The sequence below is a fragment of the Rhizopus delemar genome, genomic scaffold, assembly GCF_000149305.1.
Source record: "Rhizopus delemar RA 99-880 supercont3.3 genomic scaffold, whole genome shotgun sequence".
Lineage (NCBI taxonomy): Eukaryota > Fungi > Mucoromycota > Mucoromycetes > Mucorales > Rhizopodaceae > Rhizopus > Rhizopus delemar.
In genome coordinates, this window is record NW_027137829.1 from 280,327 (window position 1) to 300,602 (window position 20,276).

Below are 20,276 nucleotides of genomic sequence, written 5' to 3' on the forward strand. Positions count from 1 at the left end.
ATAAACATATCGATATTCTCGAGAGTGAATATATTTTCCTATATAAACTGAGCTATGTATAGGAGCATTGTCCATGACAAGATAATGTCCCTTCATTTCTGGGTGCTTGTCCATTCCATCAAGTGTGACATTCAAAAGATCAGATAATGTCCTGTCACTGTTCCTACGCTATAGCTATTAACTGCACGCACAAGCTTTCTCTTTTTAATACGTTTCGGAACTCTTAAGCTGATATTGATTAAACCAGTTGCAGATATTGCACCTAAAATTGATGTTGTATTCGCTTTAGTTGTGGGCACTATAATTATTGCAGGAGTTCTCTTCTTTGACCAAGACATGCCTCGTTTCAAATAGATATGAAAGGCTGTTCATCAAGAAAGACACAATTTGTCATGAAATCCAAGTCAGTTTGCTACCATTTTTGTACCCAACTGTTGGATCTTTTCTTCGCTATTTCTTTCTACAGGTTGGAATTGTATCTACTTAATAGATAGATTGCACTCAGTTGTCGTGAACTTATAAATAGTGCTACGAGAAACATTAAGGTCCGCAAATTTTTGCATTAAACTTTCTGCTACTTCAGTTACAACAGCACAAGGATTCTCATCAATGTAATTTAAAAGAAACTGCTTATGCTTCTCCCCAAGAATACGACATCGACCTGACTTTTTCTTCTTCTCGAAGATGCTTTCAAGGTCCTCGTAATAACGTTTGACCCATCTTTGCGCTGCTCGGATATGAATACCTAATCGTCTCGCAGCAGCAGACGCATTCAAGCATTTGCTGAAAAATAAATGAAAAAATCGAGTTTTGTCTTCATCAGTGTAAACTGTATAGCATCTCTTATTGTATAGTTTCATATCAACACCCTCATTGTTCATTTCATCAGTAACTAGATGTATTACGGGATTATAAGGTCTTTCTGGAGGTTTATTCATTAGAAATTGAGTACGAGAACTTATTGTTTCAATAGTAAATAACTCCTCGTCAAAGACGAGATCCATGGGCTCAACTCCGTTTTCATCAACAAAATGCCCTTGTCCATTTTCGTATAAAAATTGCATATTCATTCTGAATGTCCGTAAAATGAAATAGGAAAAAGGAGAGCAAAAAGAGCACTTCAAAAACCTCCTCCCTTTTTATAAAATTAAAAAATGCCAAGAAGTTTACTGGATAATCATTAAGCGACAACTAAAAATAAACGAGATTCATCACATACGAACACGACTTCATTGCTGGATCAACCGACATCATTGTTAAACACACAATTCATTTACACGACATAAAATTCAAAATCAGCGACTTTACTTTTTGAAATGACTGTATAACCTTGCTGAGTCTCTTTTTGTTTCACTTTCAGGAACACGAGGATATTGCGCAACTTAATTGGACATTATTTGTTACTGAGTTAGATACAAACCAACAATAAGACTGGTGACAAAATTTAAAAAAAAAAGGGAATATCACCGTGATTATACAAGTATATACGATTTCGTTTGGTCATTTTTATAAAATCCTGCGTGGGATTACAATCTATTTAGATTTTGCTTTATGACATATTTTCTCTCAAAAAATTCGTCCATAAATGATGTTTTTTGCAGCCTTTTGGATAGTTTCTTTATTGTCAAAAAATAATTTAACAACAGTGATTGTCCTAAAATGATGCAAGGATTGATTATTCTTTAACATTTGCTTGAAGCAACTTATGTAAAAAGAAGATAAGATGTAAATGTAACTCTCACATTAAATTTCAAAACTACGTCTGCCTCTTCTATATGCTTGGCAAAGAAGCAAAGAAATAGCTTTTTTTAAGCTTTCTAGAAGAGACCAGTCCCACCCTCCCCCTTTTTTTTTACCAAGTTTCGCATGCCATGATGTTGTCGATAAAATAATTCAAATAGTAAAAAAAAACCTGAAACCAGATTTACCTTTTCAAGTTTTTGAACATACATTTTTTTTAGTTTGATATTGAACAAAAAAAAGCTTTATGTAGTGTACTTCATATCTCTTTCTATTCTTTAATATTGTCTTAATGTTCTTCTTTCTCAGTACTTTCTTAGTTTCAAAGTTAATATCGTTGATACTGTTGGCACAAAATGAAGTTTTAAATTTTACTTGTATAGATAAATCATAATTTATTTTTCCAAAAAAAAAAAAAAAAAAAAAAAAAGGAAAAGCTGAATAATAAGAAATACTTGTAAAAGATAGATTCAAAAGGAAGTTTCTGATCAGAAACGCAATACGAGAAAAGTTGATAGAGATAGTAAACTGATAGAGCAAATGAGTCAGATTCTAGATACCTTACAACTAAAAATAGTGTTATGGTTTTTTCAATTATAAGGAATAATATATATATAAAAATAAAAAACAGTAGAATGAGTTTTTTGAGATGTTGGGCATGCCTTTATTCTGAATAAAATGAATACAAGTTTTTATGCAAAACTCAATCTGCACCAACTACTACGTAGCTTCTTGACCTTATCCTGCACTTTTCTGATGTAAACTTCTTGTACTGTACTACTTCGTACAGGTTTACTCTGTAGAAAGATCTATCTACAACTAACTCAGTCATTATCTAGTAAGGGCTAGAATACTAAAAGCCCACAAATAACACTATGTCATAGCTAAAGTTGTAGTGATTAACTAAGCGCTACGTAAATCTAATCGCCACAAATAAATACAATAGAAAAAAGGCATTTTAAGAAGCGCGTTATCATTTTTAAATATTCAGGCACATCAACGACGGCCTTTCAAGTCCTTATATTGAATTATACTGAACATCAAGAAGTCATCTCACTACAAGCTCAATACACTCTAGCAAGGAATAATCAACACGTTTAATTCAACATAAGATCAAGATAATGCAATAGTTACAATTAGAAAACATATAAATACCCTGTCATCGTGCAAGCTTAAAGAGGGCATAACTAGATTTTGAATTTAGAAGCTTATCAAGGTACTCTATTCGGCTTTACTTAATATCCATATTTTAAAGTGAGGATTTTGTAATCTTTACAAAAGTTATACTATACTAAAGTTGTTATTGGTATAATCCTTAATCAGAGGTTATGATTTATTTCTCTTTTGCAAGCTTCTATAACTCTTAGCTATAAAGGTAATCTTTGTTAAATGCATGTGTATAATGATAATAGTATTAACCAAATTACCACAAGCAGAAGTGCCTTCATCGTTCTTTCTTAACTTATGAGCTCAAATGACTTCGTCATCACTGAATTCTTGAACATTCTGCGGTTGCTAAGAGTATTTATATTGAGTAATAACAAGTTGGAATATTTGCCTTCCATTTATCTTGCTTTCTTGAGTAAGCTTTAGTAATATTGACTGGATGACTGCCCATGCTTTGAGAAATAATCATCTGGTTACTATATTGCATAGCAGCATTGTTGTCTAGCATGTTGCAAAGTTGGATTGGCAACTGTTATCCTTTAGCTGCTTGATTGTTCGTTGTTTATCCTTTTATAGAATATAAAAATAAGTATGCGCTAAAAAAAAGTCTGGAAAACGCACACTTAAATACTTTTACCTCTTCTCAATAAACTAGTTTAAACACTTTGAGCTCAACAACTATTAATCAGAATGAGTAGCTTTTGTTGATGGCTTCATTAACTTTTCCTTATCTCTTTAAATCATATCAGCCTTTTAGGCGTTTAAGTCTGTCTTTGGATAACTACTCACCACTGCCAAAAGCTCGATTTTGATAAGTCAATATTAGGGCCTGTTACGATGAGACCCGACAGGTGAATACTCTAGTTTTCTAATAGGTATTCTCATTTTCTGAAGTGATAGGAAATTTCTTTATAAAATTTTGTCGAAGGTAAAAAAAAATCATGAGTTTCATTGAATCCTACGGGTCATATACTGCAATAAAATAGATTTAAATAACGCGCAAAAGAAGCTGTATCCATAATCCTGAAAGTATTATTTATTCCTCAAAGTAGAGCTTATACTGTTATATGCAGAGAGCATTTTATTGATAAATATTCAGAGGCATATAATTCGTTTGCACCAATCAACATATTCATGAGTTAGTCCTGATTAGCATTCTGCCAATAAAAACACATATATAAAGGATCAAAATCTACTACATCAAAGTTGAAGCTTGTTCAATGGCTTTTTCCGCTGAGCGAAGGGCTATTTCAAAATCTTTAAATTTAAAATATAGTCTTTACATATATGAATTATTTGATTATATAAATCATCTCAATTTAGTTGCCATATCTGTTTCTTGGTCTTTTATTGTTGTCGGCATAAATAATAGAAGCCGAGAGGTATATTTGACAGCTACTAACAATAATTTCAATTTTAAATGAACTTTTTGGCCCTCTTGACTATCTGGTTATAATGTAACTAAAACGGGGTATCAACTCACTATCGAGTTTGTTTTTGAAGAATGTATATAAAAAATGTTAGAGGAAGCTTGAATATCAAAGCTATTAATAATGGAAGATAGTCGATAGTTAAAAAGGTAATCATGATTATAATTTTATGGCTGACGTATATATTAAATGATTTCATTTAAAAAATACAGATACTGATATTGAAGGGGTTTGCTACATGCTTCCAGCAATTTCGACGGAGTTACGTTTTAAGACGACATTTACGTCATCTCATTGGCTCAAACAAATCGAATGCTGTGGAAGATTAATTATTTTTGCATATAATCTTCCTATTTATTTTTTACGTTTTTTCTCTCTTACTTTGGTGTATATTTAGCAGCAATATTTAATAGAATAAAAAATGGGTAAAGACTATTATTCAATTCTCGGTGTATCAAGGGATGCAGATGATGAAACAATCAAGAAAGCTTACCGTAAGCTAGGTAAAGTAATAAGCATATTAAACTTTTTTTTTAATGTACTTACTAACCTCGAATAAAAATAGCTTTAAAATGGCATCCTGATAGAAATAAAGATAAAGCAGATGTTGCACATGCAAAGTTTCAAGAAATCGGCGAAGCTTATGAAGTCTTAAGCGATAAAAACAAGAGAGCTATATTTGATCAATATGGTGAAGAAGGTCTTAAAGGCGGTGCACCACCCCCAGGCGATGGAGGTGCTCCCGGTGGTGGTTTTGGCGGATTTCCTGGTGGAGGTACTTTCCGCTTCTCTACAAATGGTGGAGGCTTCCATCCTTCTAATGCTGATGACATATTCAAGCATTTCTTCTCTTCATTTGGTGGCATGGATGATGGTTTTGGTGGTGGTATGCCTGGAGGATTTTCTTCGTTTAGTAGTGGTGGTATGCCTGGCATGGGAGGTAGTATGCCTGGTATGGGAGGTGGGTTCCGCCGTGCTGGAGGTTTTAGACAGCAGCAGCAGCAGGATCCAGAAAAGCCACCTGCCATTAAGCGCCCTTTTCCTGTATCACTAGAAGATCTATACAAAGGATGTACAAAACGATTGAAAGTAACTCGTAAATTACGCGATGGTGCTACTGGTCGACCTGTCCAAACAGACAAAATCCTTTCAATCACTGTCAAACCCGGATGGAAAGCAGGCACAAAGATTCGATTTCCTGGTGAAGGAGATGAGCTTGAGAACGGTACAACCCAAGATATTGAATTCGTTTTAGAAGAAAAACCTCATCCAGTATTTAAACGCGAAGGAGATAATCTGCGTATGACAATACAGCTGACATTACTTGAAGCATTGACCGGCTTTCAAAAGAAAATCAAAACATTGGACGATCGAACTCTAAGCGTAAATAATACTAAATCTGTTATTCAGTCTGGTCAAGAATCTCGTGTTTCTGGCGAGGGTATGCCTAACTCAAAGACTGGCAAAAAGGGAGATTTGATTGTTACATATGAAGTCAAATTCCCTACTTCCTTAACTGATCATCAAAAACAACAATTAAAGACAATTCTCTCTTAAAAATGAATGTATGCCTACATCCTCTGTACACACTTTCATAAATATCATGTATATACAACTATTTAATAAACAAAGAATAAAATTTTAACTATTATTTTCTATACAAAAAAAAATTGTGCTTCTTTTTATTATAATTGTACAATTTACATTCGTTCTTAGTTGTTAGCTTTTGAAGCCATTGATGCGGCTTTACCATCGGGAATACGGATAAAGTGAGCAGGTTCAGAGCCAGAAGCAGGTGCATCGAGAATATAATATCCTTTACGCTCAAATTGAATGATGTCACCTTTCTTCAATTGCTTGGTGTTACCGTCAGCAATAGCAGCATTCTTAAATTCGCTCACAGGAGTAACAAGGTCCTTTACTTCATCACCTTCTTCAACCTTCTTCTTTGTAATCAAGTAATCATAGTCAAGCAAGAGAACGTCAACAGCGTCCTCGTCAGCAGCCAACCATGTAAACTTCTTTTTAGTCTTCTTAAAGTCACCTTCAAGGTGAAGTTCCAAGCTAACGCTAGTGGCTTCACCTTTTTCATTCTTGACAACTTTGCGTACAAAGACATTTCCCCAATCCATCAAAGTAATTTCTTCACCCTCTTCCAAAGACTTGGCATCTTCTTGATCCAAGTAGATCTTGGGGCCGTAGTGAGTCTTTTTGTTACCAAGACTAGGGTTTTTCTTATGAACGAGCACGTCCTTTACTTCGACAGGGGCATCTTGAATTTGACAGACAACAACACCTTCCTTGAGAACAGCAGTGTGACGAGGGGCAACGGGATCAATGACCTTTTTGTTCAAAGCCCAAAGTTTGTCCCATTCGAGCATTAAAGTATTTTGAGAAGCGCCTTGCATCAGGATATATTGCTTTAAGGCTTCAATTGTCATACCACGACGACGAATACCACGAACAGTAGGGAAACGAGGATCATCCCATCCGGAAACAAGACCTTCTTCGACAAACCAGGTAAGCTTTCTCTTGGACAAGAGTGTGTATACAAAGTTGATTCTACTAAAATCCCAAATCTTGACAGGACGGAGACCAAGTGCGTTGATCATCCAGTCAAATTGGACATTACGGTCACGATATTCATTAGTTCTTAAAGCATGAGTGACACCTTCAATGGAATCAACGATGGGACAGGCAAAGTCATAGGTAGGATAAACCTTCCACTTATCGCCAGTGTAGTGATGAGGAGTCAAGTTACAACGATAAATGACGGGGTCACGCATGGTGCCGTTGGGGCTGGCATAATCAATTTTAGCACGCAAGCAGTTCTTCAAACCTTCTTCGGAACCCTTTGACATTTCTTCGAAACGACGAAGATTTTCTTCAATAGATTGATCGCGACACTTGGAGGGGACACGGGCAGTACGTTGCTCACGCATGGTAGCTTGATCAGTATCATCACAGTAAGCCTTGCCTTCCTTGATCATCTTCAAGGCCAATTCGTACATTTGATCAAAATAATCAGAAGTATGAGATACAATAGAAGAATCGACACCGATAAGTGCCAAATCTTCTTTGATAGATTCTTCAAATTCAGTCTTTTCTTTGCTAGGATTGGTATCATCAAAACGAATAATTAATTTGCCCTTGTAGGTCTCAGCAAAGTACTGATTGAGAAGAGCGGCCTTGGCATGACCAATGTGAAGGTAACCTGAAGGTTCAGGTGGGAAACGGGTACAAACCTTGCCCATTTCAGCTTCAGTCAAGCCAATCTCAAATTTACCTTGATCAGCAGTTTTGCTCTATATATGCGTGCTTCATGTTAACTAACGCGTCTCTTTCTCTGCTGATTTATATACACCTACCTTGGTAGCTTTATCTTGCTTTTGAACAGCAGTTAAAGCGTATTCAGCAGCACCAAAGGATAAAATATGTTCGTACCAACGAACAAGGTAAGCACCCAATGTTTCCTTCTTGGTTTTTACAATACGAGCAAAGACAGGGGAAGCTCTTAATGTGCCCCAGACAACAAAATCAGCAGCAGTTGCCTGATAGCCAACAAGGTAAGAACGAATGGTTAAGTACTTGTTCAACTTTTTGTAGCTGATATCCAATGCCTTGAAGTCAGAGGTTGATAACTCGGTTTCGGCAAAGTCAAGCCATTGGTCAATCAAAGTGGATGTCAAGGGATCCTTAGGGTCGTAAAGAGCAGCTTCAGGGTGAAGTCTAGTCAAAAGGCGTACAATAGCGTTTGTGGTTGCATATGTTTCACTTTTTTTTTGTGAGTAATAGTAACAAGGGGAAAGGTACTGTAATCTTACCCATTATAGCTGATAGAAGCAGAAGGCTTGGAATCACCTTCAAGGTTTTTTACATCACGTAATTCAACAACGACAGAATCCTTTTTGACACTGTTAATGTAATCGGCAACAGCAAGCACACCTAAATGTAATCATATAATTTTAAAAAGCTGTTTCTCTCTTAATTTTTTATATGCAAAAATACCGTAGTTAAAAGGTGATGCTTTAGCAGCAACAACGAGTTGAATAGGACTCATGTTTAAAAGCGGTTAAAAGAAAAAAAAAAAAAAAAAAAAAAGAAAAAAAAAAAAAACTTTAAAAACTTTAAAACCATTAGTGACTTGCTTTTGATTTATAGGAACCATAGAGATCAACCTGTTCTGATAACCAATAAAAAGTCAAAGTTTGTTATTGTTGTTTAATAGATAAACAAGAGAGGGGAGTGATTTTATTATACAAAAAAAAGAAAAAAAGTAAGGGGGATCAAAATAAATATACATTAAAACTTTATCTGTTTAACCGAGCATGCTGAGGGAGTTCAAGTTTTACTTGGGGCATAGGATCACTTACATCTTTAGGTACAATCAAGCGACCCAAAGTACTTTTGATTTCTTTGATTTCAATACCGGCATCTTTCAGCTCCTTTTTCGCTGGATCTTCTTCAATCTTTTTCTTGTTACCAAAAAGGCCCGATCCAAACAGTAGAGTCGATCTTTTCAAGCTGCTGCTACTACTACTTGTCGACTGGCGTTTACTGGTGCTATCATGAATGGGTATGCTGATAGGTTCTGATCGCGATCGTTCGGAACCAAGTAGGCCGTTGATGGAATGCCTCGAGCGTGGATCTACAGCAATGGATGCCTTTCCGGAAGAGAGTGAACTGTAAGCGCCTGACTTGGCAGCTGCTGCCGCAGTAGCATTGGCAATGATGTCTGCAATGATATCGTAATCAGTAAGTTCTTTCTTTTCATGTGAGGATGGACTACTACTGGGTAGTGTAGATGTTGATCCTGTAGATACCGCTTCACTACTGCTACTTGTTCGATCGAAATCAAGCGGTTCTGATGATTGTGCTTTTGAAGTGATTTGTATTGATGCCTTACCAGAAGAGAGTGAAGAGGGTGAATTTGCCATTTTTATCGAATCCACTTGCTTATTTTTTATATCAATCTAAAGAAGACATAAGTACAAGAAAACATGTTGTTTTACAAGTATTTACCGCACTGCTGTTTATGCACTCTTCTTGTATTGAATTGTTGCTCTTGGACTTTTTGAAACTTGCAAAAGTTCCACTTCCAGACTTTTCTTTTGGCATTGGCAATTCTTCTGATGTAACCATGAAACCAGCACGCTTTAATAATTTGGGCATACTTGTTCGATAGCTTAGATGTCCAGTAATCAGATCTGTACAATCCAAGTTTTGAACCCGGTCTCCTTCAATGTATGAAAGTGGGCGAAGACCTGCGATATTACCTAATCCTACAGTTGATGTTCGAAAGAGAAAACCCAACAGCCAGTCATTGGTGGCATAACCATTCACGAATCGGCCAGACACAACTGTCGTGCATTCTTTCCACTGAGTCTTGGAGGCACTGACTGGTGTACCAAACAGTACTACATTTTCAACCAGTCCATAAGCTTTCATACGGGCCAGTTCGAGTAAGCAATAAAAGATGGTACGAGCACCAAGTGAAAAGCCTACGAGTGTAATGGGCCTTGCTCCCAAATTACGATTCATCAATACATCGGCAAGAACCAGACCGGCTGATTTGGATCGATCGAGCGCATTGACCCAGGGGTTGTCGACCATGTAGCCTATCTTGGTCAAGGCCAGTGGCCACGAAAGGCCGGCGAGTAGTGCACCCATGATAGTGTGGGCAAGTGCCTGTTGAATTGAGAATGTGACAGCTTCGGTGGCAAGGATTTTGAAAGCGCTGCCAAGTTCTTCTAGCATCTCAGGCTCCCAGTAGAGTGCATAGTGGTCACCCATGATATTATCTAATGTACTAAAAGGCAAAGATGTCTCTTCCTTATTCTTATTTGGTAACCAGCTAGTCGCAAGTAACATTGAGTATTTTTCAAGCAGGATTGATTATCATATTTGTTACCCAGTAATAGTGACAATACAATTGACATTCTCTTCTGTATGTACTGGAAGAAATTCAAATGTGCTGATGTTTTTCATACGTCTGTTCATACCTTTAGCGCCGATACCTTAATAAAAATGAATTAGACAGGCATCCATTTTCGCTAAACAAAAGGAGTAACTTACGTCCACCAGCGACAGTAGCACCACCGGTAATAAGCGCAATACCTGCTGTACCACCCAAGAAACCTGCTGTGCCTGTGACGCCTACTGTAGACAAGATCACACCGATACCACCTGCAATAACAGGTGCCATGAGACCTGCACTGAGACCCAAGATAAGACCACCTCCAATCGTGGCCAGACCGACCATCACATAACGTCTCTTCTTTCGCTGTCTATTTCTACCACGACGTTCATGATCACTTTTGATGGATCCATCTCCTTCAGCATTTGTCATCGTCATGTTAGTCACAGTTGTTGCCATACTGTTGACCGTCTCTGTCTCCCAGGCGGCGTCTTGCAGGAGATGCTCAGCGATTCTTTTCTCAAAACCGATGACTTGAAACCAGTCAAGTGAGAGATAAGAAGCAATGCGAGCCACAAAGACTCTGAACGAGCATCGTAATTCTCTGTACTAAGACAGATCAAGAACAGGTCACACATCACAGTCCAACGCAAATCGATAATCACTTTTTCTTCCATCTTGTTATGATTGCTGTTTTTAAAAAAATTGTCAAGATTTACTTCTGCTGTATCGCCCTGAGCGGTGAATTGATGAACAAGATCGGTTGGTAAAATGCTGTGTTTTGATAAGGACTCGATCATTTTTATTTCCTCGCCAGAGATATCCATATGCACATAAAGCATTCGCATCAGTTTTCTTTGCCAGTTATCAGCACTCATTCTGGCCATTGCGAAATCTTTTCCTTGATAATCATGAACAACTTCGAGACTGGTGAGGTAGCAAAGTCCGATATAAGCAACTTTCTGTGTTTCGGTAAATACATCCTTTGTCTCATGCATTGTATTCGTTGCATCGATTTCATATACATGTGAGCTTGTCAAGACGGGTTGTACAGAATCTGGTACTTCTGGTAAGTCTGCAGCCCATGCTCGAATTGCATTGGGTTTTGGTAGTACTTTATTCAATTCATTTTGTTCTGCCAAGAGTTCGGCCGTTAAAGGTTGTTGATGTGCTGAATTTATTATCAAGTCATCATTGTCGTTGCTTTCGATAGATATTCTTTCAGTCGTAAAACTAGTTTCCTCATTAGAATGGGCTTGACTCATTTGTCTTGAAATGAACTTTCTATTTTAATAAATAAATCACAAAAGGAAAATGAATGGAAAGGGGAGGAAGATGAAAAACAAAAAGACAAAGAGTCAAAAGATGGAAAGAAAAGATCAATAAAAAAAAGAAGGAAAGTGAGAGAAGAGAAAGAAAAAGAAGATAAAAAGGAGAGGAAAGAGAAGAAGGACAACAAAGGCCTCTTTTATCAAATTAAAGCTACACAAAAAAAGATTCCGGAAGTTAAACCTATTTAAAGAATTTTTTAGTAGTGTTTTTTATATTGTCATCCAAGTTATTCGTTCATTTCTAAAGATGTATCTATTATGCTTTAATCTTTGGAAAGAAAGAAAAAAAAGCTGTTGGTATGACATAGGAGGAAAAAAAAAAAAATACAAAAAAAAGGGCTCTTTATACAAAAATAGTTTGCAGAAATACAATAGATGTCAAAAGCGGAAACAGAAAAAAATAAAAAGCATAGGAGTGTTCTTGAGACAAAAAGTCTTGTTATTAGCTTACATATCTCTTCAAAAAGTACCATTTTAAAGTTTTATAAAAAATGTGCTGCTTTCAATTGATAAATGAACATACTTCATAATTGAAATTCAACCTCGTGGTAGCTTAAATATGTTGTGGTAGAGCCTCTTGTTTAAAAGTAGATTATGAATAACAAACCATGAAGCAAAAAAAAAAAAAAAAAAAATACAAAGCCAAGATGTTACTATGCATTACACCACTAAATTGTCATTAGCCTAATTATGTCATATGATTAAGCCTTTTTTACGCCTTTCCTTTTGCCAATACAATCGCAATTTCCGATCATAAATTGGCTTCATGTCCGCAACGAAGCACAAAACGTAGAGTACATTCACTGATGTGATCAGGTTTGATATCTAATAAGCTCATTCTATTCATCTTTCTTCTTTCAGAATAAAAGATTTCTTTTTTTTATTTTTCTTAAAAGTGACATAAAAAAAGCTTGGTTTTGCTTGTTTTATTTTCAATCTGTACAACAGTAACACTGAATGAGCGCCAATGTCTTGTGAAAGATCGACAAATATTACTGCCGCCAGCCAGCATTCATTTGCATTAAAGTCAACACCACCTCCATTGGATAATCGCCTGCTTTGTTCTCTTGTCTTTCACTTTCCTCTTGTTTATCATTCGATCCCTGCTGATCTACAATTGTATCTTGTTGTGGTTGTTGTTGTTGTTGTTGCTGCTGCTGCTGCTGCTGCTGAAGAAATTCTAATAATTGAGCTGTCAATTGATTAGGCTTATTGTTATTATCTCCAGCCAGTGAATTCAAATTATCTGCCAAAATGGATATATAATTTTGATCATTCAACAGGTTTGTAAACGCAGCCATTTCTTCATCTGTTTTCAAGGGCGTTGAAGGGGATGCAGGTGGTGTCAGGGTCTTGGTCTTGCGTTGTTCTTTATCCAGCCTCTTTTCTCTTCTTCTCGCAAATTCTTCGTCAATCCACTTCTTTTTATGTTCACTATCCTCTTTACCAAACAATTTTTGTGCCCTCTTATTCACTCTGCAGCGAAGGTCATTGTCTTTATTTCTTTCCTGATTGCGTTCTCTCCACCTCTTCTTTCTCTCTCGATTATCTTGACGGACCTTTTGTGTTATTAATAATTTTTTATAGGTGTCTGCATCGGGCAAGACGACTGGATTAGCTTTTGGTACAAGCGGTGTGTGAGCGAATTTGCCAACGTCCATACTTGCAAGTAATTGAGAGTAATCACCCATAATGGCTGCTGCTTGTGCAATTACCTGCTGTAATTGAGAATCTTCCAAGTTTAATTCATTGGTTGGGCTTTGTTGAGTGGCAGATTCTGTGGTTATTTCTGTTTGCTGTTGTTGTTGCTGCTCCGCTGACATGTGTATATGTTATATGTGTGTGTGTGAAACTAAAATAGTTCAACAATTTAACTGATCGTCCTTCTTTTTTTACTCATTTTGTAAAGAAATGCTTACCTACTATTAATTAAGGACTTTTTATTAATTAGGAACCCTTTGTGTGAACTACAAAAAACAAGGTCACGAACAAAAAGTCTTGCTTTTTTTGGTACCATACAGTTTTAGAACATGGACGGAGATTGATCAAATATAAGCCACAGTATATGAAACACAATGTATAGTAAATGTGTCTGTGCTCTGGAAACTTTACGAACCATCTCTACCTTTATTGATTTGAGACTATTTTCATAAAAGACATAGTCAATACATTTTGAACGAAACAAACTAAAAAATAACTATTACTTTATTTGAAATCATCTACTTTTATGATGTCCATTATTGTCTTGTTTTCATAACATCACTGACATTATGCTCGAATTTCCAAAAAAAAAAAAAAAAAAAAAGAGAGAGGACTAATACTGTGTCATGAAAATAACACATTTATCAAAGGCTCTTTTATGAACTTTTTCTCTGTTTTGATCCATCAGTGTTTGCTTTTTTTTTTTTTGCGTCATGTATGGCACGACCGTACATCATTAGATCCTATTATTTATCTTTTATTTCTTCCTTGCTCCTCCATTTCGCAACGCAACGTTTACCTTGACAAGCTATTCCAAAGCCTTGCTATTGTTTGTCGTATTCATTCACATCGATCACTGTCTATCTCTTAGTTCTTCCTAGCTCGTATTCGTACCATTATGTCATCCTTCATTCATCATCACACGTTTCCCAAGATTCGTTTTACAGCATTATGCTAACCTCAGTCTCAAGGGGATCTAGGTATCTTGGATCTGTTAATCCAACAAGGCGTACTTCAACTTTGTTGGTTGCTATCTTTGGCTCAAGTGTCCCCTATTACCCCTTCTGAGTTCTTTTGGTTACAGTCAAACATCAAATCATCCATTGTTCTCCCTCGCTTGGTTGATTTTTTTTTTCTTTACAAACGTGGTGATTTTGGATAGACTGCCTTGTATCTTCCTCTCTCTGCAGTATCGCTAACTTTGGATAGGCAGCTTCTACCATGTTCTACTACTAGATGACCAATCTCTACATCATCTACTATTGTTTACGATCACGGACGGATGCGATCAAAAAGCCGAGCAGAAATAGCTTCCTTTTCCAGACAGTCTCAAACGTTTTTGAAAAGGGTTTCGTCAGGACGAAATTAAATTGGCACTCTTCTTTACCAAGACCTTCCCTCTCCCGCTCTTGCTGCTGCTCAAGCCACTCACCTGCCACGCACGCTCGCGTTGATGTCTCGCCTTTTTTCATCGCTCTGGCCCAATGACCCACCTCTGACAATCCAGTGATTCGTTCAAAACGGACTAGACAAACCTGCCTCACGTCCCATACCGTATCCGTTTCTCATCCAACATTGTCCATCAGGACTTGAAAACAATTTGGGGCCTTTCCCACTCCGTGTTCAGAGATGCAGTGGATGGTATCGTTTATTACATTCAAAAATTCCTTGCCGGGCAACGCTTTTTATGATACTACCTACTGTTTTCGAATCCGATCTACTGTGTCTTTCTGCTGTAGATGACCTATGGCGCTTTATAGTGGCCTGCTCTCACAAGCTCTCTATCTGGCAATCCATCGAGCCCTCCTACTTTGATTCTGCTTTCTTCGTTTCTACCTTACGTCGTGCTCTTCTTTGGTTACATCTACCGTAAACCAAGCCGTCGCTCAATATCCCAGCCTCCAACCTTCTGGGTCATGCACTGTTTGAGGTAGGGTGTGGCTACTGATCCTATCTTTTCTGTTTCGGCAGTGATTCCTTGTCTGACGTCCTTTTCCTTGGTTTTTTTATTTTTTTCTTCTGCCTTTCTAACATTACAACATTTAAAAAAAGAAAAAGACTTGCACTACTTTACAAAAAAATTGACTAATCAGAAGCTTTGAATGTCTTGATCTGCTGGTAAAAAGATTTGAATTGTAAACATAAATCACTGTCGTTTTTCATCAAAAAAAAAAAAAAGAAAATTTTGATGGCATGGTTTGAATTGTATGCCATTAGCTTGAACAAGGAAGGTGTGATTTATACCAGGCTTAGGACATAACTGAGGTCTATTTGTAAACAGTTGATTTGATTCACTTGGGATGGTTCAAGTGAAGGTAAAAAGAACGAGAGCCAAAAAGGAGGAGTGAGGACGAAAGAAGTCACACTACCTGATTAGGAAAGTTCTTGTTGACCCCCCCCTGAACAGACTTTTTTTATTATTGCGCAATGTCAACAAGAATCAGACAACTTGAACAACTCTCTTGTAAAGTGTTTTCTAATGTGTATAATCCAACCTGTGCTCGTACGGGAAATAAAGTGCTTCGACAACGTTTATTGGGGCCTACGTTAACAGCTTATAATCCTAAAGAAATTGTGCATTTTAGAGATATTAAAGCATTATATCCTCAACTGGGTTTAGTTGATTCAGAAGAAAAAGAACGTCTTGAAGAGATTGCAAGAAGAAAGAGAAGAGGAAAGGGAGCACCAAAGAAAGGTAAATAAAAGAGGTTCTAGAATTGTTTATTTATTCTTGTTTTTAAGGTCAAGGAAAGCGTGCAGCAAACAAGAAGAAATAAAGAAGGGTGTATACATTACACAGATAAAAAAGAATAGGTTTACAGGCATTTTTTCTTTTTTTGTGAATTGGATAAAACTACGGGTTTATCTTTTGTGTGTTGTAATTTCTCTTGTTTTGCCACAAGTCGAGCATAACGAAGACCACAAGCGTTACACAGTCTATGAAGCAAGGTTAGTTTGAGTAAAGAGAATGCGGTCCAACTACGTTTTATGACCACTGGGGCCTTTACGCCACTCGGGACTTGTGGACGCACCACATATTTCACATTTTTTTTCGAGCATAATAAATCTGCCTTTCCAAATCTTGGAGGTTTCTTTGATGGTCGTAGTGAGTGGAGGTAGCTGTTGTAGACTGTGATCGATGGCTTGAGTGGGTTTATTGAATAATTCACGAATGCTGGGTAAGCGTCTAAAGAAAGAAAAAGAGGAGTGAGTGTTGGTTGAGAAAGAAGAGGATGTTACTCGATCGATCGATGAGGATAACAGGGTTTTTGAGTTGGAGTGATTTGAAAGGAAGTGAAGACGATAGGACCATAATAAATGATGACTTTTTCGACATGACATGGACCATAAGGCATTAAGGTGAGAGTGGAAGATGAATAGACATGCTGAGAACATCCGAGAGTGGATGAAGAAGAAGATTGAGAAAAGTTTAGGTTGGAGAGAGCCATGTTACGAATGGCTTCTATGAATCCTCTTCTTGTTTCTGGTGGATAGAGTGGATGATGGACATCTTCCGAGATGGAAGAATAAAGTGGCCAAGATAAAAGGATTTGATTTGATTTGACATCATAAATTTGAAATACTCTTAATAAATGATCGAGTGTGATGGGTGAAGAATATCTTTTGATTGAATCCATCATGATGCTTGGTTCCTATTCAATGGATTATTATTCTATAAGACTTTATAAAGAGATTTACATGAGAATAATTTAATTGTTTTTTATCAACACATGTCTCTATTCAAACAATCGATTGATCAATTGAACCCATCCAATTCATTTTCTTACCACTGTTTGTGTTGTGAAAGAAAGCTAATAATGTTTTACTCGTAGCTGCATAGAGGATGATGTCTGTCATGATCCAATCATCTGTCAATTTACATTCCTATCAAATCATACGTGTCATCCTTTTTTTTTTTTTTTTTTTTTTTTTTTTTTTTTTGCTTACATCCTCTTGAATTATCTTGTTCAATCGACACCTAAACTAGAAATGAGTTTTATAAAATGTAAATAAGGATATACATACCTTGTTACTGCACCTGCCAAAGATTTTATTTTCATAAAATTCAATAAATCTGCCTTTGCTAAAGGGAGTTCTTGAGGATGAATAAAGTGAAATAAGGATTGAAATAATAAGGTGTCAACGGGTGATTTCCCATAAATATCTCTTCCAAGTTCTGGTAGATGAATAAATTGGAAATTATCATTTAAAGAAAGTAAAGCCCAATAACAACCATTCACTGACATTTTTTTTTTTGTTTAGAAAAGGAAAGGAAAAAGAAAGAATGGGGGAAGGGGGGGAGGAGGGGAAAGAGAGGAAATGTATTTTTTTTTGAATAACAAAAAAAAAGGGGGATGACACTCAAAATGAAGGTGACTAATAAATAAATAAAAATCATATTCTCTTTTGTTCATCCATTTGAAAACAAACATCCTCTGATCAACAACATTCATGTAAAAAAGGGTAAAGATAATCTTGATTTAATATCCACTCCTTTTCATTCCGAGAGTTGTCTGTTGGTAGAGTTCATTCCGAACAGGATAGATCACAAGATCATGAACACAAAATAATACCCGCTTCTGCACATTCCTTAATGATTTACAAAGGGTTTAATGTTTGATACTAAAAAGGAGGATTGATTTATTTCATCCTCTTTCTTGTTTCCTATTTTAATTTATAATTTTTTTTTTTTTTCTTCTTTTTGTTTCAAGAATTTATAAACAAAATAAAAAATCCTTTTTTATTGTTGCTCTATTTGTGCTTCAAACTCGGCTTTTAAATGAGGATTTGAATCGACTAAATCATTAATTAATTCAATCAATTTTTCTTTATCCAAAGTGGCTATGAAAAAAATATAAATAAAGGAATTCATCTTGATTTCTTATTGGTTTACCTAATAATTTCCCAATCGGAAGGTCCTTTTTACTTGTGATTCGATTTCGCTTTGTTATATGTAATACATTATCTTCTATTAATGGTTCACTATTCATCATCTCTTCATCTTCATAACTTGCTCTTCTCTTTCTACCTAAGGAAAAAGTAGGGTGAGTAAGGATAAGAGATGACGACTGAAATACCTTTGTTTGAATTATGTTCATTGCTGATGGGTTGGGTATATAAAGTAGGCACTTTTGTCTTTGTTAAATATATTGAAGAACGATATAAGCGTTGTTGCTGTCTAAATAAACTGTTTTGACTTTGTGACGAAGAAGACATTTAAAAAAGAAATAAAATGAAATAAAAACCAATAAACAAAAAAAAAAAAAAAAAAAAAAAAAAAAACAAAGAGTGATGATGAATGAGTTGTGACTGTTTATTTATGCGTATGAAACATAAAAGGAAATCCTCTCCCTAACAAGCAGTGGATACCCACTCCCAACCTTCTAAACCAGCAGCCATGAGTTCTTCTTGGCTTGGTATGTGTTCCTGACTATTGATCAAGATATAATCATCCATCTTTCTATCTTTTTTCGCTTTCTCTGCCAATAATCTTTTCTCGGTCACAATCTCAATACTCTTTTTCACAACATGATTTGTTTCTTCTAATCTTTCTTGTTCTTTTCGTAGTGTTTCGATCGTTTGCTTTAATAAATCAACATCTTCTTTTTCTTCTCTTTTCATACTGTCATCCTCTATCCATGCACCAGGTAATGATTGTAACAAGTCCATCCAGTCTTTGTTGCTTTCTTTTTAAAAAAAAAAAGAAATAAAAAAAAAAGAATTATAAAAAAAGAAACTTAAATTAGACCTCCTAATTTTTTTTTCCTCTAAACATGTGCATAGAGTGTCAGGTGAAATGACAGCCATCACCAGACTCACTCATTTTCATTGTGTCTATTTTTTTCATACAACAATCTCTCATTGGCTTCAGCCGGTCTAACATCTTGAGCGGAAGGTTCAGTGATAGGCACTTTATCTTTAGTGTTCAAGCAGAGTGATGATATCAGGAAGGATTTACTTGGGATCGTTATTCAACCTGCTCTTGACCTTGATACCCAAGACAGCTTGACACAAATCAACATGACAAACAGCAGTCGTCATGAATTCACGAGCAAAATTACCAGAGTGCATCATGAAACCATCCACAAACTTCATCGTCTTGGCATGCGCAGCACGCACCTTACCAGAAATAACAAGTTCACAACCCCCTTGACAACCGATCGTATCATGAAACGAATCTCAAGCATTGTTCACTCTCAACTTGTGCCCAAACCGTTCCGCAGTTTGAATTTGACAGATTCACACTGAGCAAGCGCACACAGACCACGCTCAACCTAGAGCTCAGCAGCATTCTCCTAAAAACTCGAAACGTCCTTTTCACCAAGAACAACTTGTGTGGATGATGATGCTATCAACTATTGTCAGTGGCCACTTTTTCCTTTCACCTTTTCTCTTACTCGGTATGGGCAGGAGTCACACCAGCTTCAGCAAGATTGGAAAAAAGTCAAGTCCAGTTGGCACATGTCGACTCAAATTTCACTTAAAGTTGCAGAGACAATGAAGAGAGAATGGATATTTGGTTTTTATTTTATTTTTGTTTTTACATTATTTAATTTGTTTTTATAAAAAAAAAAAGCTGATTTCATTTTTTAGTTTTTTCTTGTTTTCTGTCTTTTCAGTTTCTTTTTTTTTAATTTTTTTTTTCATTTTTTTAACGATCGTTGTTTTTGTTTTTTGTTTTTTGTTTTTTTACCTATTTTCATTCTTTTTTTTCTTGAACCTTTCTTTTAAAACATATAATTCAAAAGGAAGAAAAAAATAAACTAAAAAATAAAAAATAAAAATGTTAAAAAAAATACACAAATTACAAAAAAATCAAAAAAAATAGAATAAAAAAAAGAAAGAAAAGAAGAATACAAGAAAAAATAAAAAATCAAACAGACCCATAAAAAAGATCATGTAAAAAAAATGTAAAAAAAAAACCAAAAAGAAAAAAAAAAATAAAGAAAAAATGATCAAAAAAAGGGTGAAAAAGGATAAAAATAAAAA

At 35.9% G+C, this 20,276-nt stretch overlaps 9 protein-coding genes across 9 annotated transcripts; 2 read left to right on the plus strand and 7 right to left on the minus strand.

Annotated features, from left to right (window-relative positions):
* Window positions 1-479: 479 nt before the first annotated feature.
* RO3G_04321 (uncharacterized protein) lies at window positions 480-1,070 on the minus strand (the record flags this gene model as incomplete). Its single annotated transcript, XM_067658911.1, has 1 exon — window positions 480-1,070. The coding sequence occupies one exon, from the start codon at window positions 1,068-1,070 to the stop codon at window positions 480-482; it is 591 nt and encodes a 196-aa protein (XP_067515012.1).
* A 3,688-nt stretch (window positions 1,071-4,758) lies between these two features.
* RO3G_04322 (uncharacterized protein) lies at window positions 4,759-5,728 on the plus strand (the record flags this gene model as incomplete). The annotated part of the gene is made up of 3 exons (XM_067658912.1): window positions 4,759-4,840; window positions 4,903-5,637; window positions 5,688-5,728. 3 exons carry the CDS (start codon window positions 4,759-4,761, stop codon window positions 5,726-5,728), a joined length of 858 nt encoding a protein of 285 aa, XP_067515013.1.
* Window positions 5,729-6,049: 321 nt separating this feature from the next.
* Window positions 6,050-8,397, minus strand: RO3G_04323 (uncharacterized protein; the record flags this gene model as incomplete). Its single annotated transcript, XM_067658913.1, has 4 exons — window positions 6,050-7,642; window positions 7,706-8,111; window positions 8,162-8,282; window positions 8,346-8,397. 4 exons carry the CDS (start codon window positions 8,395-8,397, stop codon window positions 6,050-6,052), a joined length of 2,172 nt encoding a protein of 723 aa, XP_067515014.1.
* Window positions 8,398-8,647: 250 nt separating this feature from the next.
* RO3G_04324 (uncharacterized protein) lies at window positions 8,648-11,519 on the minus strand (the record flags this gene model as incomplete). Its single annotated transcript, XM_067658914.1, has 5 exons — window positions 8,648-9,310; window positions 9,360-10,191; window positions 10,249-10,354; window positions 10,413-10,863; window positions 10,974-11,519. 5 exons carry the CDS (start codon window positions 11,517-11,519, stop codon window positions 8,648-8,650), a joined length of 2,598 nt encoding a protein of 865 aa, XP_067515015.1.
* Window positions 11,520-12,577: 1,058 nt separating this feature from the next.
* On the minus strand, window positions 12,578-13,485 carry RO3G_04325 (uncharacterized protein; the record flags this gene model as incomplete). The annotated part of the gene is made up of 2 exons (XM_067658915.1): window positions 12,578-13,401; window positions 13,482-13,485. 2 exons carry the CDS (start codon window positions 13,483-13,485, stop codon window positions 12,578-12,580), a joined length of 828 nt encoding a protein of 275 aa, XP_067515016.1.
* A 2,228-nt stretch (window positions 13,486-15,713) lies between these two features.
* On the plus strand, window positions 15,714-16,063 carry RO3G_04326 (uncharacterized protein; the record flags this gene model as incomplete). Its single annotated transcript, XM_067658916.1, has 2 exons — window positions 15,714-15,981; window positions 16,029-16,063. The coding sequence occupies 2 exons, from the start codon at window positions 15,714-15,716 to the stop codon at window positions 16,061-16,063; spliced, it is 303 nt and encodes a 100-aa protein (XP_067515017.1).
* A 202-nt stretch (window positions 16,064-16,265) lies between these two features.
* Window positions 16,266-17,533, minus strand: RO3G_04327 (uncharacterized protein; the record flags this gene model as incomplete). The annotated part of the gene is made up of 6 exons (XM_067658917.1): window positions 16,266-16,473; window positions 16,527-16,939; window positions 16,986-17,023; window positions 17,075-17,171; window positions 17,235-17,265; window positions 17,313-17,533. 6 exons carry the CDS (start codon window positions 17,531-17,533, stop codon window positions 16,266-16,268), a joined length of 1,008 nt encoding a protein of 335 aa, XP_067515018.1.
* Window positions 17,534-18,027: 494 nt separating this feature from the next.
* Window positions 18,028-18,385, minus strand: RO3G_04328 (uncharacterized protein; the record flags this gene model as incomplete). Its single annotated transcript, XM_067658918.1, has 2 exons — window positions 18,028-18,128; window positions 18,181-18,385. The coding sequence occupies 2 exons, from the start codon at window positions 18,383-18,385 to the stop codon at window positions 18,028-18,030; spliced, it is 306 nt and encodes a 101-aa protein (XP_067515019.1).
* An 856-nt stretch (window positions 18,386-19,241) lies between these two features.
* On the minus strand, window positions 19,242-19,382 carry RO3G_04329 (uncharacterized protein; the record flags this gene model as incomplete). The annotated part of the gene is made up of 1 exon (XM_067658919.1): window positions 19,242-19,382. One exon carries the CDS (start codon window positions 19,380-19,382, stop codon window positions 19,242-19,244), a length of 141 nt encoding a protein of 46 aa, XP_067515020.1.
* Between the last annotated feature and the right edge of the window lie 894 nt (window positions 19,383-20,276).